Source organism: Micromys minutus (genome assembly GCF_963924665.1).
Source record: "Micromys minutus genome assembly, chromosome: 1".
Lineage (NCBI taxonomy): Eukaryota > Metazoa > Chordata > Mammalia > Rodentia > Muridae > Micromys > Micromys minutus.
In genome coordinates, this window is record NC_137969.1 from 204316097 (window position 1) to 204331896 (window position 15800).

Sequence of the window (15800 nt, forward strand, 5' to 3'; positions counted from 1 at the left end):
TTATAGTAGCAAAATACATTTAAAAACAAGACACTTGGAGCTCTTATTGCTAACTTGTTTTGAGGGCTACATAACCAGTTTATTGGAATCTGTAGGTTTATAGGAAGAAATCCTTTATTCTGTATTCCTGTATTCCTAAGAATGCATTGAAGAGATGGTTCCCTTTTTGACATTGTTTGCTCCAGGGAGGAGAAATAGGACTCTCTCACAAATTTAAACATAGCAGGAGACAATAAATTATGTAAGTTGTGACCACATCACCTTTTTGTCATCCCGTTATAGTAGGCGTTAGCTAGGATTAGACCAGAGGTTTATATTGTAAATAGTGGCATGCTGGTAAATGTTTAATCCCTGTTTAAAGACCATTTCTTGAGTTTTGTGTTATATATTCTCCATCATGGCCAGTTTTCAGTCACTCACATGATGTCACTGAATGGGGAGTTTAGGAGAGATCTATAGTTAACTGGGTGACAATTTTCAGCCTAGAAGACAGATTAGGGTGTGGTGGAGTGAGCTCCAGACGGAAGTGTAGTAAGAAGTGAGCCTGCATGGTACAAGCAGCATGCCCCTAATGATGAGACAATAGGAAGCAGACTGTACATTTGGGTTATGTGTTCATTCCAGTGTGAAAAGTCCATCATTGTCTGTCCTCAGTAGAAAGTCTGTGTCCTGTGATTTAGAATTCATGTGTAGAATCCACAAGAAGTTAAGGACTCCAAATAAATTCCTTGTTGTTTTATTTTATTTTTTTAATTTTCTTTGTTACCTATGAATAACCTCAAGAACATTTTTAGTTGCTCTGCATTCTTTGCTGAGCCTCTGTTATGAGTGCTATTCCATTGGGAATGTATTAGTTTCTAGAATGAAAGGGATTTAGGCAGGTATGAGGGATGCCTGCCACCCTAAGAGGCTAATGCTGGAGGATTGCCAAGTATAAAGTAAACAAAGAAACAAAAAACAACATCAAAAACCAGTCAAAAGCCAAAACACATTGAGTTTTAAAAGCTGTTTTGCATGCATGGTAACAGTAAAATTGTTACTGGGTAACAAAGACAAACATTATTCAAGCTTGGTGCTACAGGCAGGTATTATAAACACAGCAGTTTGTTATGACAACAGAGTCAGATGAGTGGAGATTTGGTCAAATTGAATGTTTTAGAAAATACTCTGTTAATTTTAGTATTGTAGGAATGATAATTGTAGTTGGACACAAACTATAATGTAATACAAATTTTACAAAGTTTGACAGTTAAAGTTTGACAGGCAAAAATCAAACCAATAGAATAATTTTGATTGAAATAAATCAGAAGTCCTATGATGAAAAATAGTCAAATTTGGAGAGATTGTAGGTAAACAGTCATTTAAACTACTGTAACACATTTTGGTTTTGTTCTTCTTTTTAACAAGTTTGTTGAAGGATCACAAATATCAGAGGTATGTTAATTATTGTATTTAAAATTCAATCAGACCAATCTAATAATTAATCATTTTAAATTAAAAAGATTACAGAAAATGTCATTCAATGGAAAATACAATGACACAGTCTTGATTTTTAATTTAATTTTTAATATTAAATTGAACCTGCCATTTGCCCCTGTAACATGCTTCTAAACATGCTTTAGACCTAAGTTGACAAGCTGTGCTTAATGGGTTTTCCACCTGTTTCTTTTAAATAGCAGTTTTATTGGAATGCAACAGTATTAATTCCTTTAGGGGTCACCTGTGTTTCTTGCTACAGCTAGCTGATGGGAGCCTGAAATGCTTATTCTCTTGTAAGTTGCTGATAACTGCTAGACCTCCTCTTATCTTAATATTAAAGAGCAAGTGTCATAAACTTCTCTTTGATTTTTACTCTGACTAAAAATTCTTACATCTGGCTGTTAAAGTTGGCTTTCTGTTTTAGGCAACCTATGAAAATTTGGAAAGATCCAAATCTAAGCTTGAAGATGAAATACTACTCCTAGAGAAAAAGCTAGAAGAAGAGAGAGCTAAACATTCTGAACAAGATGAGTTGGTAAGTCTTGTATATTTCAACAGAATTATGAAAAGAAGGTTATTGAATTTTATACATTTACATGATATTGATTAAAATGTTACATACATGCCAGCCATGGTGACACAAGCTTTGTAATGCCAGCACTTGAGAGGAAGAGGCAGGAGCTCCAAGCTGGTCTGGGCTGCAAAGGTGAGGAGACACTAGCTTCAAAAACGTAAATGAATGAAAACCAATAAATCAAACTCTCAAATCAAACAAACAAATAATAAGTTTAACCAAAGCAAGAGAAGACAAAACAAAAAACTCAGGCATGTAAAGAATAGAATCTAGAAGGCTACAGAGGGCAGGTGGCATCTTCAGCTCTAACTCTTTGCATGTTACCGTAGATCTTTTTTATATACTCCTTTTTTCTTACTGTTTTCATTTGCTGAGACAGGGTGTTAGTGTACAGCCCAGTCTGTATAACTGAATAACTCAGCCTGGTCTCAAGCTCATGGTCTTCCTGCCTCTGCCTCCTACCTGCTGGGTTTCAAGTGTGTACACCCCCACACTTGGCTCTCTTGCACATTTGTATAGAAAATTTCCATATTTTCTGTGAAAGTAGCATAAGCTATGTTAAAGTTAGAAATGTGTTAAAAACAACTTTCTAACTTAAATTCTGGTATAAGGAAAATCTTGATGTGTGTGAGATGATTTAAATAAGACATTGGTATGCTCATCTTGAACCTGAAAAGTGCTATGGTACATTGAAGTTGAGAAACAGACTATTACATGATGTGTAAACTGCTTTTGAGCAATTGGTGAGCAAGCTGACAACTCACCCTCATCTGAGCTCTCGATTTTATTGATGTTAATTAATAATACACCTAATAATCCATGCTGTATGGAAGCTAATGGGGCTTATTAAATACTTACGGACTGACACTCTCTTTCCAGATGGCTGACATTTCAGAAAGGATACAGTCCCTAGAAGATGAATCAAAATCTCTTAAATCACAAGTCGCTGAAGTAAGTTGAATTACTTTAATTGGTCTGTTACTTTTGAAACATATTTATATTTTCATGATATTTTTATTATTCGGTATATTAGAGTTTTCTAGAGGAACAGAACTAATAGGTCATCTTTCTTTCTTTTTCTTTCTTTACTTATCTATTTATCTGTTCATCCATCCATGTCTCTAGCTAAGGGGATTTATTAGAGTGGTTTATAGGCTGTAGTCCAGCTAGTCCAACAGCAATGGCAGTCCACCAACGAGATGTCCAAGAATCTAGTAGTGTTTATTCTGTGATGAGGATGGATAGCTAACCTGGTCTTCAGTATACATCAGAATCCTAAAGAATTAGGTTCTAATCCCCATGAAGGAATGGACTTGTCAGCCAGAGTGTGAGAGCAAGCAGACAAAAAGCAAAGTTTCCTTCTTCCATGTCTTTTATGTGGCTGCCACCAGAAGATTTGGCCCTTATGAAAGGTAGATCTTTCTACCTCTAAAGATCCTGATAAAGGGGATCTAAGATTTGTATTAAGGGTGGTTCTTCCCACTTCAAATGATTTAATTAAGAAAAATTTCTCACAGGTATACCCAGCCTGTTTGGGTTTTAGTTAGTTCCAGATATAGTTACTAGCCATCATGCTGGGCTGTGGTGGTGCACACATAGCTTAAGCTATGGCCATATATGAATATACTCTTGAAGCTGTATAACATTTAATAGGAAACACAAATTGCCCCCTACGATATAAAGTATTGGAGAGGAGACAGAAGATAAGTAATATTGTGGCTCTCTTTCTGGAATAAGCACTCCAATACCATTGAGGGCCTAAGAGAGAAGATGTCTCCAGAAGCCAGGACAGCTGAAAGGCTGCTACATTGAGTCTAGTATTCTCATTTTATACTCTAAAAACAGGAAGTGGGGCGGGCGGGCAAGCACGACTTCACAGAAGTGTACCTGAAGGTCAGTAGGTTGTTTAGGGCAATGACCGTGTTTCAGCTATTTCTCCAGGTCTTTCTGGTTCCAGGCAGCAGGTGAAGTCATGCTCAGTAAATGGGCAGTGCAGACCGTGCTGGAAGTAAATCACTGAAGAAATCAATGAAGCCGTATCTAACAATTGGACTTCCTAGCTTTTCTGCTTTAGGAGTTAACAGAATTGACTGCATACTACATGAGAAGTTCAAAAATTTGCCCAAAGTTCCATGGCTAGAACTTGGTCTTGGCCAGCCTTGTTTGCTTCACTATGTGCCTCTGCTGCTGATAGTGACACACTTTGACCTTTGCTTAAGCCCTGTGTTCTGCGGAGAATGTATATACCTGAAGGGTTCTGTTGGAATTGTTATAAACTGTGTATTTGTTTTGCTTAGGCAAAAACAACCTTTAGAATATTTGAAATCAATGAAGAGCGGCTCAAGGGAGCAATAAAAGATGCCTTGAATGAAAACTCTGAACTTCAGGAAAGCCAGAAACAGGTTTGTAGCCTATACAGACTCCTAGATACTGAAGATAGATTTTGAATGTTCTGGGCAAATTCATAACTCATCATGAGTGGAGTGACGTTCATGGGGGGCATTTGCTGTAGAGCACAAGGGCAGGGCAGTCTTCCATGCATACTTTGTATCTCTGGTAAAGGGCTGAAAGGTATTTCTTTCTGTCTTTGTCTTCTCCCATGAAAGAAATAAGCCAAGGCAGTCAACATTCTGAAACAGTAGTTAACACCAACCTTCAGAGAGAATACTAAGAGTTAGTGTATTACCAGTCTGGGCCGGAAGGAAGTTTTGGGGAACATAAAATGAAAATATAGCTTTATTCTTATCTACCCCTTCACCAGACGCTCCTACATATATACCCTCTCCTGTTCTCCCAAAAGAATTTTTGGCATGGAAATTTTGCCTTGTTTGTTTTGTCTGTCTGTCTCTCTTCCCCACCAATCTTTCCTTCTGTCTCTCCCTTTCTTTCCCTCCCTTGTTTTCTCTCTCTCTTCCTTCTTTTCTATGATATACATATGGTGTGTGTGTGTGTGTGTGTGTGTGTGTGTGTGTTGTGAGAATGTGAGTGTGCACGTTGTTATGGCTTGGTGTTGGCCCTTGGCTTCACCTTGTTTGAGACAGTCTCTGTTTTGTTTTTTTTTTTTTTTTTTCTTTTGTGTGTTCCTGGGTAGCTAGTCTGTAAGCTTCTAGGGATTTAGCTGTCTGCCTTTCATCTTTCCATAGGAGCAGTAGGATTATAGATACTGTGCTGTCTGTGAGTTCTGGGGAATTGAACTCAGGTCTTCATGCTGGATGGATGGCAAGTGCTTTTACTCCCCAGTGTAGTGCAAAGATTCTCTTAAGTAGTAGTCTCTCTGAGCCACACGCTGGGACTTGATTATATATTGTGTTGACCAACATGTTATTTTTCCTATTGTTAATAATTGCTTGTTTTTCTGTGTACATATTTGTAATGGTTTCCCCTATGCTTTTTGAGAGCTGGAAATGTCATGCAGTTGACAGCTTTGGCTAATTTGTTCATTTAAAATTCTCTTTTTTTCCCCCTCCCTCCCTCCCTCCCTCCCTCCCTCCGTCCGTCCCTCCGTCCCTCCCTCCCTCCTTCTCTCTCTCCCTTCCTTCCTTCCGTCCTTTTTTGACAGTCTCCTAGTATAGTTTAGGGTGGCCTAGAACTCACTCATATTCAGCCTCCTAACTGCTGGCTTTATAGTTATGTACTATGCCTGCTGCCATCTCTTTCTCTTCCTCTTCTATATGCTCATGTGTATGTCTTGAGTGTGGACATATGCATACATGTGCAGGTGCCTTTGGAGGCCAGAGGCATCAGATCCCTCACAGAAGCTGAGTTATAAGCAGTTATGAGCCAACTGATAGATGTGAGGGGAGCCCAGCTTCCGTCCTGGCAAGAACAGTAGGCACTCTTAAACCCTGAGGCATCTCTCTTCCCTTCATTGTCTTCCTGAAGCTCTTCTTGGGAATGGAGATCCTCTTGTCTAGTAAGAAGATGTTTTGTAGATTGACTGGCCTTTTGTTGTTCTGAGGCCTCACTTCACTCAGCTGCTAAGAAATCTTGTTTCCTCTTTTCTTAATGTTCTATTTCTTGAATCTTGCTTTTTTGTAGTTGTTTTGATTAAGCTTTCAGACAAAGAAGTACTGGAAGTGATTTTTAAGAGGTTTATAGCTGAAAAATTTTATCTTTCACTTAAAAAAAGATTCTATTTTTAAATTTATTATTATTTTAATTACATGTGTGTGTCTTTGTGTTCTTTCCTGGTCATGATTAAGGTCTCTTCAGTGCCAGGGAGAGGGTGTTGGATCCTCTGGAGTCAGAGTTGTAAGCAGTAGTGAGCAGCCTGAGGTGGGTGTTGGGAACAGAGCTCAGCATCTCTTGGAGAAGAGTGAAGGGCCTTAACCTCTGTACTTGCTCCAGCTCCTGGGTTCCTTTCACTTTTCTGATATTTTAATGATACCTGTTTGTGGTGCTGTTTCTTTTTGTACAAGTCTGACATTGTTGTCTTCTCTTTCCACTTTTGGTTTTGAAAATTGCATGCTGTGTAGACTACAGGGTCTTTTTTGCCTTTTTTGTTCCTGCTGTTTTTGCTTCACTGTTAATACCACCCAGTAACCTGCCTCCCTCTCCCCCAGGGTTTCTCTTTGTAGCTTTGGCTACTCTGGAACTCAATCTGTACAGCACGCTGGCCTCGAATTTACAGAGATCCGCCTGCCTCTGCCTTCTAAGCACTGGGGTCAAAGGTGTGCACCACCACTGCTTGACTTAATTTATCTTTTGTGTTGGTATGCTTTCTTCCTGTTTTATTGTTGAGGACATTGAAATTTTTTTCAAGTGCTTTTCAGTTCATTATGTTGTCTGTTTCTTTTGCAATTTTTTTTTTAACCTAAAAGGCTCAGTTTGTATTTTCAGGTATTTGGAGATTCATGGCTGTTTGTTTAATTACGAAGCAAGCTCTCTGAATCCAACAGGAAGATTTGAGAGTGTCCTTGGTGTTTTCTTCTGTATTGTGACATGGCTATGGTGTTTCTGTGAGGCTTCCTAGTTGTATCTGAAGACTGTTTTCATAGAAGTAATTCTGCATCTGTCTCCATTGGAGGAGTCAGCTTTTTCTAGCAGACTTGCAGCTCAGTGAGGTCAGGAGAACCGGTATCTCACTGCTCAGCAAGTCGGCTTCTGCCTTAGTTCTTACATTTTCTGTTACTTAGTTTTTACTTTTACTTTCCCATCTGGTCGAGTTATCTCAGAGGCTCAGCTTCCATATTTCTAAAGAATAACTGTTTTTGAGACTCTTTGTGTATGTGTATGTTTGTGTGTCTGTGTGTGTGTATAAAATCAAGATAAGAGATGAATGACATAAAATGAGAGGATGTGTATATGCATGTTCTAGGAGAAAACAGAAGCAGGAAGGGAGGGAGGAAGAAGGGAAAACAGGACCAGAGCAGATGCTGGAACTGAGTGCGGATCCTCTCCTAGAGTAGTACCAGGAGCTTTTAACTGTTCAGCTGTGTCTTCAGTCCCCCACTTCTCCCCGTTTAGTTTGCACTCATCCTCCTGTTATTACTGCCTTTAAACCATGAGCCTTTCTGGGTTGTGTAACATCTTTTTTTTTTTTTTACCTTTTCTGCTTAGGTTTCTTTTATTGCCTGTGGAGGCTTTTATCACAATTATGTCTCTGTCTTTTTTTATTTCCCTAGTTTTCTTTTCTTCATCTCTTCTTCTTCCTCTTCATCCTCCTCGTCTTTCTCTTTTCCTCTTCTTTTTTCTCTTTCTGAGTTGGTGCATTTTCCTTTTCCATTATTGTTGTACCATCTTAGATTTTAGGGAACATGGTGGTGATGCCAGTTGTGAATTTTACATGCTATAATTAAAAGTACCCACCCTACACCCTGTAAAATCTTACCATGTAGCTCAGACTAGACTGGAACTCACAGTGTAGTTCAGGCGGAATTATCTGTAGACTGTCTATTCTAGATATAGTCTTCTTAAAGGTTACCTGTCTTCAAGACAAAACATCCTGGTGACTAAAAGAATATCTTTCAGGTAAGTGAGAGATGTGGCCTGTTCTTTGGGATTCAATGATAAAAAGAATTGACTGGGAAACAGCAGATAAATGTGTCAAAGACCTCGTATTGGATAAAAACTTACTTTGGAAATCATTTGAAGAATGTGATTTTACACTCTTCTGTTGAGAGTTCTTTATAGGCAGGTGATGGTGGTGCACACCTTTAATCTCAGGACTTGGGAGGCTCAAGCAGGTTCATCTCTGAATTTGAGGCCAGCATGGTCTACAGAGCAAGTTTCAGGAAAGCCAGGGCTACATGAACAAACTCTGTCTCAAAAAACCAAAATGAACCAACCAAACAACAAGTTCTTTATAAGTGGGAGCCACATTTGGCTTCCTTTTAAAAGCAGCAGCCCTAATTTCTTAACATCTTTTAATGACACATCTCAGTATTTAAATGACTTTTACCACTTTTGTTGTCTTCACATCAGCTTTTACAGGAAGCTGAAAAGATGAAAGAACAAGTGAGTGACCTTGATAAACAGAAAGTGACCCTGGAAGAGTCCAGAGCACAGGTGGAGCAAGTTCTGAGTGAGAAGGAAACTCAGACTGAGGTAATGGCCTTTACCCTGGGATTGCTTGGCTGCAGTTTTATATTTGGAAATTTAAATCCTTTAGCAGTTTGTATTGCTGTTGTGTCTCTTATTACTAACCCAGTCCCCAGGGAGCTCCCAGAGACTGAGCCACCAGTCAGGAACATACATGGGCTGGTCTGAGGCCCCGGCGATATGTAGCAGAGGTCTGCCTTGTCTGGCCTCAGTGGGTGAAGAGGTGAAGATGCACTTATATAAAAACTTTATAAAAAATTGAAATTTGGTCTGGGGAGGTGGCTCGCCGGGTAAAGGCTTGTATTTTATAAGTCTGATGATGTGAGTTCAGATTCCCAGAACCCAGGTAAAAGCTGGATACAGTATCTAATGCCTGTGCTCTGTGGTAGGACAGATGGAGGCAGAATCTAGTGACTTTGCATAAGCTTGAGGGCCAGCTAGCCTGGCTGCCACATGGCACTGGAGTGATCCTGTCTCAAACAAGGTGGAAAGGAAAGGACTGACCCCAAAGGTTTGTTTTGGCATGTGTCCCTTGGTCTTATACAGAGGACAGGTACATACATGTGGCTCTCACACTTAACTAATTGGAACTTCACTCTAATTGTAGGAATAGAATGATTGACTTTCCGTAGGCCATTGAGAGCACTCAGTGTGTGGAAGCCCTTGTCTGACCTTGGCAGCCTGAGTCATTTGATCCTTAGGGCTCAGTATGGAAAAGAATTAGTTCATAAATTGTCCTCTGACTTTCATGTATATGCCATGGCACATAATGTTGCTTCCTACCTAAATAAGTCAGTGTGAAAAATAATTGAAAAAAATGTTTCAAGAGATTCTAGGTTTAGTTTATTCATATTTTCTACCTCTGGATTTAGTAACAGAATTGTACCCTGTGGATGCTGAGGGGTGACTGACTGTACTTCCCTCTCTCTAAACAGTCTACTTAAGAAGCTTAGGGCTCCTGCTTCTTTGGGAAAACACCAAGTAGTGCAACTGATGCCACTGGTGCAGTGGGAGGGCTCCGAAGACCTGGGAGCCCTGGGGCTCAGGAGGATTTGGCATCAGTCTTCGGGGGCCTTGGTCTTGGTCGAGGCTGAGGCTGTGGTCGAGGCTGAGGCTGTGGTCGAGGCTGCGGAACTCGTGGAAGTTAAGCTGAAGACAAGGAGTGGATCCCCGTCACCAAGCTGGGCCGCCTGGTTAAGGACATGAAGATCAAGTGTTTGGAGGAGATCTACCTGTTCTCCCTGCTCATTACGGTGTCTGAGATTATTGACTTTTTCCTGGATGCACCTCTAAAGGATGAGGTTCTGAAAATCATGCCAGTGCAGAAGCAGACCCGGGCTGGCCAGCGGACCAGGTTCAAGGCTTTCGTCGCTATCGGGGACTACAGTGGTTGTGTTGGTCTTGGTGTTGAGTGCTCCAAAGAGGTTGCCACTGCCATCCAAGGGGCCATCATCCTGGCCAAGCTTTCTATTGTCCCTATGTGGAGAGGCTACTGGGGGAACAAGATTGGCAAGCCCCACACTGTCCCATGCAAGGTGACAGGCCTCTGGCTCTGTGCTGGTGCGTCTCATTCCTGTTCCCAGAGGCACTGGCATTGTCTCTGCTCCTGTGCCCAAGAAGCTTTCTGATGTGTGGTTGTGTTGTTTCTTGTACAGTTGCTCACAATCTTGGCCATTAGGGCAAAAACGATGTTACCTATGTTATTAGAAATTATTTCTTATTCCAGAAGATTAAAGAAAGCACTGCAGAGCCATCCATGGTGGTGCGTATCTTTAATATTAACACTGGGGAGGGAGAGGGAGATGTAGGTGAATTTTTGTGAGCTGCAGGCCAGCCAGGGTTTTATGTTGAAACTGTCTCAAAAAAAAAAAAAAAAAAACAAAAACAGGAACAGAATTATTGTTGGAGAAATTCCAGTGCTCTATTGAAATTCCTTTGAAGTGTTTTTGTGTATATTTGTGTGTCTCAGTTCAGCTCTTCAGCTAGATATTTAGTTGAATAATCAGGAATTTGTGGCTAATTGTTTTTAGTTATGTTGATATCTTTTTGTGTGTATATACAAGCGAGTTTCAGTGTTCTTGGAGACTAGAGGTATTAGATCCCCTGGAGCTGAGGTCATAGGTAGTTGTAAACTGCCAGAAATGGTTCTGAGAACTGAATTTGGGCTTTCTTCAACTGCTGAGCCATCTCTCTAGCCAGAGATGTTTATTTCTTTTTAGTTGAGTTTATAGGTATGTGCCTGTATGTAGGCATGTGCATGTGAGTACAGTGTCCAAGAAGCTTCATGATCTTTTTTATAGGTCTTGTAGAGATTTGATACCATACAACTTTTACCTCCACATGTTAATGGCCACTGTTAAAAATAAGACTTAATTAAAAACCAAATCTGTCTTTGTGTGTGTCAGAATGTGAGCACCACATATGTAGATGCCTACCAAGGTTAGAAGGGGAAGTTAGACCCAGTGGAGCTGGAGTTACCATCGTGAGCTGCCTGATGTGGGCGCTGGGAGATGAATTGAGATCCTCTAGGAGATTAAAGAGCTCCTGAATGCTGATCCATCTCTTTGGCCCAAGTCCTTCTTAGTAAGACTTGTAAGAACAGACAGCCATTGCAGTACATTGAGCTCCATAGAGACAGCGCCGGGGCAAGCGAGAGCCAGACGGGCACTGGGCGACTCTGTGCCTCGTGGAGGAAAATCAACTAAACATGGGCAAAGGAGATCCTAAGAAGCCTAGAGGCAAGATGTCCTCATATGCATTCTTTGTGCAAACCTGCTGGGAGGAGCACAAGAAACACCCGGATGCTTCTGTCAACTTCTCAGAGTTCTCCAAGAAGTGCTCAGAGGTGGAAGACCATGTCTGCTAAAGAAAAGGGGAAATTTGAAGATATGGCAAAGGCTGACAAGGCTCGTTATGAAAGAGAAATGAAAACCTACATTCCCCCAAAAGGGGAGACCAAAAAGAAGTTCAAGGACCCCAATGCACCCAAGAGGCCTCCTTCAGCCTTCTTCTTGTTCTGTTCTGAGTACCGCCCAAAAATCAAAGGTGAACATCCTGGCTTATCCATTGGTGATGTCGCAAAGAAACTAGGGGAGAGGTGGAACAACACTGCCGCGGATGACAAGCAGCCCTATGAGAAGAAGGGCACCAAGCTGAAGGAGAAGTACGAAAAGTACATTGCTGCCTACAGAGCTAAAGGAAAACCTGATGCAGCGAAAAAGGGGGTGGTCAAGGCTGAAAAGAGCAAGAAAAAGAAGGAAGAAGATGATGAGGAGGATGAAGAGGATGAGGAAGAGGAGGAAGAAGAGGAAGATGAAGATGATGATGATGATGAATAAGTTGGTTCTATCGTAGTTTTTTTTCTTGTCTATAAAGCATTTAACCCCCCTGTACACAACTCACTCCTTTTAAAGAAAAAAATTGAAATGTAAGACTGTGTAAGATTTTTTTTTAAAACTGTACAGTGTCTTTTTTTGTATAGTTAACACACTACCGAATGTGTCTTTAGATAGCCCTGTCCTGGTGGTATTTTCAATAGCCACTAACCTTGCCTGGTACAGTCTGGGGGTTGTAAATTGGCATGGAAATTTAAAGCAGGTTCTTGTTGGTGCACAGCACAAATTAGTTATATATGGGGACAGTAATTTGGTTTTTTTTTTTTTTTTTCTTTTGGTTTTCTTTTGGTTTTTTTTTTTATCTTCAGTTGTCTCTGATGCAGCTTATAAGAAGATAATTATTCTGTTAACTGAATACCACTCTGTAATTGCAAAAAATAATTGCGGCTGTTTTGTTGACATTCTGAATGCTTCTAAGTAAATACAATTTTTTTTATTAAAAAAAAAAAAGACTTGTAAGAACAGAAGAAAATATTTTAGGGGCTGGGGAGATCCTCAGAGGGTTGGTGCACTTGCTATGGCAGCATGAGGACCTGAATTTGAATTCTAAGAACCCACTTAAGAGGTGAACATTGTTGTGTGTCCCTGTAATCCAACCCTGGGGCTGAGCACTGGATCCTAGAGCTTGCGGAGTGGTGAAGCTGCTGAAGTAGATGCTGGTTCTAGGAGCGGTCCTGACTCCAGGCCATACTGGAGAGACAGAAGACACTGGTCATCTCTTCTTGCCTTGTGCTTGTGCAGCTGCATATGCACCTGCATACTCACAAGCCTGTGATGCACACAGAAGAAAGATTTGACTGTTTGTAGTCCTATGGGATGTTTAGTAACAATGAGCCATTGTAAAATACTGTTGATTTAGGAAGTAGTTTTCTCCTTTGTTTCTTTGTTTTTTTCTCCCCCCCTTCCTGTTGTTTCCTCCCTCGCTCCCTCCCTCTCTCCTTCCCTCTCTTTCTCTCTTCTTTTCTTTTTCCCTCCTTCCTTCCCTCCCTCTCTTCTTTCTTTGATACAAAGTCAAACTATATAGCCCTGGCTAAACAGACCACTCACCTTGTAGACCAGGCTGGCCCAAAACTTTGAGAGATCTGCATGCCTCTGCTTTCCGAGTGCTGGGTTAAAGGTGTAGTACCATGCTCAGCTAATTTTTTAATTTTTTTTATTTTTTAAGGTTCAATAGTTAATAAATGTAGTTAAAGAAAAACCAAACCCAGTAACTATTAACTTACCTTAATGGCGGGTAGAAAATTAGAGCACACGAGTGCTTATTTATGTGGATTGATTTAAAAATATTTTATTACAGTTTTGAATTTACTTGTGTGTACATGTATTTGTGGGATATGTGTAGAGGTCAGAGGACAGCTTTTGGGAGTCAGTTCTCTCCCTTCTGGATCCTAGGCTCGAACATGTCATCACTAGGGGCAGTTGCCTCTGTCTGCTGAGCCGTTTCTTTGGCCTGGGATTGATTGTTAGACTACTGTACATTTCTAAATTGTAAAGCTGTTAGCAAAGTCTTACCTCCTCTCTTCGTTTTTCTGTTTGTTCACTGTCTAGTCTCTGATCAAGAGCTTGCTAAAGATGAAGGATTGGGCTGCTGTGCTTGGAGAAGACATAGCAGATGATGGTAATCTGGACTTGGACATGGAGAGTGGCCTAGAAAACACTGCTCTCTTAGGTGTGGCACCTGGCTTCCTGTTTACTCCATTGCGCACGTGTGCTGTGCTCTTTGTACACTCCTTAGTACATGGTCTTCCGCTGCCTGAAGTGTCGTCTGCTCTCACCACCTCTTGTGACTATATTTCCTAGTAAATCTTTTGTCACCTCTTCAGCATTGGAGCCCCTTCGGCTTTGTCCTGGGTGTCACACGTCTTCCATTACAATAATGTTAGACTTTGGGTCATGACCACTCTGGTGCTCATCTCTCTTGTTAATTGTTTAGGTGTCAGAATAACTTAGTTCATGACACTTTTTTGTTTTACACAATTATGGTACTTTAGTATTGTTTGCCACAAACTTACTGCCATTGCTTGCTATTGTATTCAGAAAACTAATGTTCATTTAGCTATTTATTGTATTTTTAAGCCAATTCTCTTGACCTGTTAGAATTTGATTTGAGAAAATTACAGAATAATGATGAGAATAATATAGTGAGGCCCCATGTACCCTAGACCCAATTTGCCCTATTGGTGATTTAGGTCCTATCTCTTGGTTCCCCAATATGTTGTATAAAGTAGTCTTCACAGAGGCTAGTTTTCAAGTTGTCTAGTAGAGGCCTGTTGATGAAACCCGTGTGCTGTGCCCTCTCCTGTCCTTAGATACCTTTAGAAGTTTAATTTTTACATAGCCACAGTAAGAGGCTTGGAGCAGCAATAACAGAACAGGATGGTTATGACAGTAAACTGTTATAAGGCCATGGAATGTGGTTTTGTTCACTCCCAGTGCTGGGACAGATTGTCTGCAAATTGAGAAATAAATAGATACAGTGTGGCCATGTCATGGGAAGACAGTGTGACTTCCTTATGCTGCTCATAATGACACATAATAGCTGTGCAGTGCAAAGTTGTTGTAATGGAGCAGTGTGTGACACATAGGACAAAGGAGAGGGAGGCTCCAACGCAGGAAGTGAAGACTTACTAGAAACTCTAGCTGTCTGAGGTGATGAGGGTGGGCAGTGTTCACACAGGCGGCGCTGAAGCAGAAGTGGAACTACAGTGAGGTTGTACTTACACTTTCCCAAGTAAGAGGTGGCTTTCTAACAGAATTTATGCCTAGTATTATTTTATTTGGAGCTGTTGCTTCACTAATACTTTGCAATCCAAGAGTAGTTACATCTGTGGCCAATGTTTAGGTGAATATTGAGTTCTTATTGGGATTCTGTAGTTAGTACTTTGATTACTTTTAAAGTCTAGCTTTCTGAGAAGCTACAAGGTCACTCTACCTTATACAAACTGTTATTTTTATTTTAGCTAATGGTTTTCTGAGACAGTGTCTCACTGTACCTCAGGCTGGCCTGGAATTAACTTTGTAGCCCAGGCTGGCCTCAGACTCATATCTCAACTCAGCTCCAAGTTGTTTATTGTGGCAAGAAGATGGGGTGGTAAGATTAGCTGAGAGGATAATAAGTACATTTGGATGTCCTCAGTAATTACGGTTTCATTTTTCACTTAGATAATCAGCCAAAGGGAGCTTTGAAGAAGCTTATTTATGCAGCTAAGGTTTGTATTATTAAGGTTTGCAAATACAGAGAAGGGAAAGAAGCCCTATGGCAGGGATTAAATCTATATGTCCTTAGTAACTAATTTAAAGATTGATCATATTTTTTCCACATAGGATTTTATCAATTGCTTTTATATTATCTTTAGAAACTCACATAATTTTAGAATATAGAAAATTTCAAGTTCTACAGTAATTCCGTCAGTTAAAAATACTTTTAAAATGTTTATTTTATAGCTTCCTTTGTACATCTGCTTTTCTTCTGGCTTTATTATTTTCTTGCCCTGATAGCTCCATGTCGTATTTTGAGAAGTAAAAAATAGCTTTGTTTTCTTCTGGTTTATTTCTTCTACCCATTCTTAGGTGATCTGTATGTAAAGTCCAGTTTATGTAGTGTGAGGGCTGCTTTATGTCAGCTTAGCTGCAGAGCATGTGGCCTCTATTGGGAGATGTGTGTATGTTGTGTAATTGATTATTGCTTTTTTTTTTTTTTTTTTCAAAGTTAAATGCTTCCTTAAAAGCTTTGGAAGGAGAAAGAAATCAAATTTATACTCAGTTATCTGAAGTGGATCAAATAAGAGAAGACCTTACAGGTAAGGGTCTTC

The 15800-nt window shown here is 40.3% G+C and overlaps 1 protein-coding gene and 1 pseudogene across 9 annotated transcripts in view; both read left to right on the top strand.

Annotated features, from left to right (window-relative positions):
* Positions 1–15800, top strand: part of MIA2 (MIA SH3 domain ER export factor 2) — a gene marked incomplete at its 5' end in the record, with an annotated part of 83224 nt that overhangs the window by 39408 nt on the left and 28016 nt on the right. For 6 of the 8 annotated variants that reach the window (XM_080929580.1, XM_080929581.1, XM_080929583.1 and 3 more), the window contains 8 exons: positions 1408–1434; positions 1904–2014; positions 2933–3004; positions 4351–4455; positions 8477–8599; positions 13537–13657; positions 15151–15197; positions 15698–15788. In XM_080929580.1, the coding sequence (XP_080785706.1) occupies positions 1408–1434; positions 1904–2014; positions 2933–3004; positions 4351–4455; positions 8477–8599; positions 13537–13657; positions 15151–15197; positions 15698–15788 (697 nt within the window). The remainder of the gene's footprint in view (positions 1–1407; positions 1435–1903; positions 2015–2932; positions 3005–4350; positions 4456–8476; positions 8600–13536; positions 13658–15150; positions 15198–15697; positions 15789–15800) is intronic. The other 2 variants (XM_080929585.1, XM_080929587.1) reach the window with 1 other exon arrangement.
* On the top strand, positions 11301–11931 carry LOC308430478 (high mobility group protein B1-like; annotated as a pseudogene). The gene has a single exon. The product of its transcript is annotated as a high mobility group protein B1-like (transcript).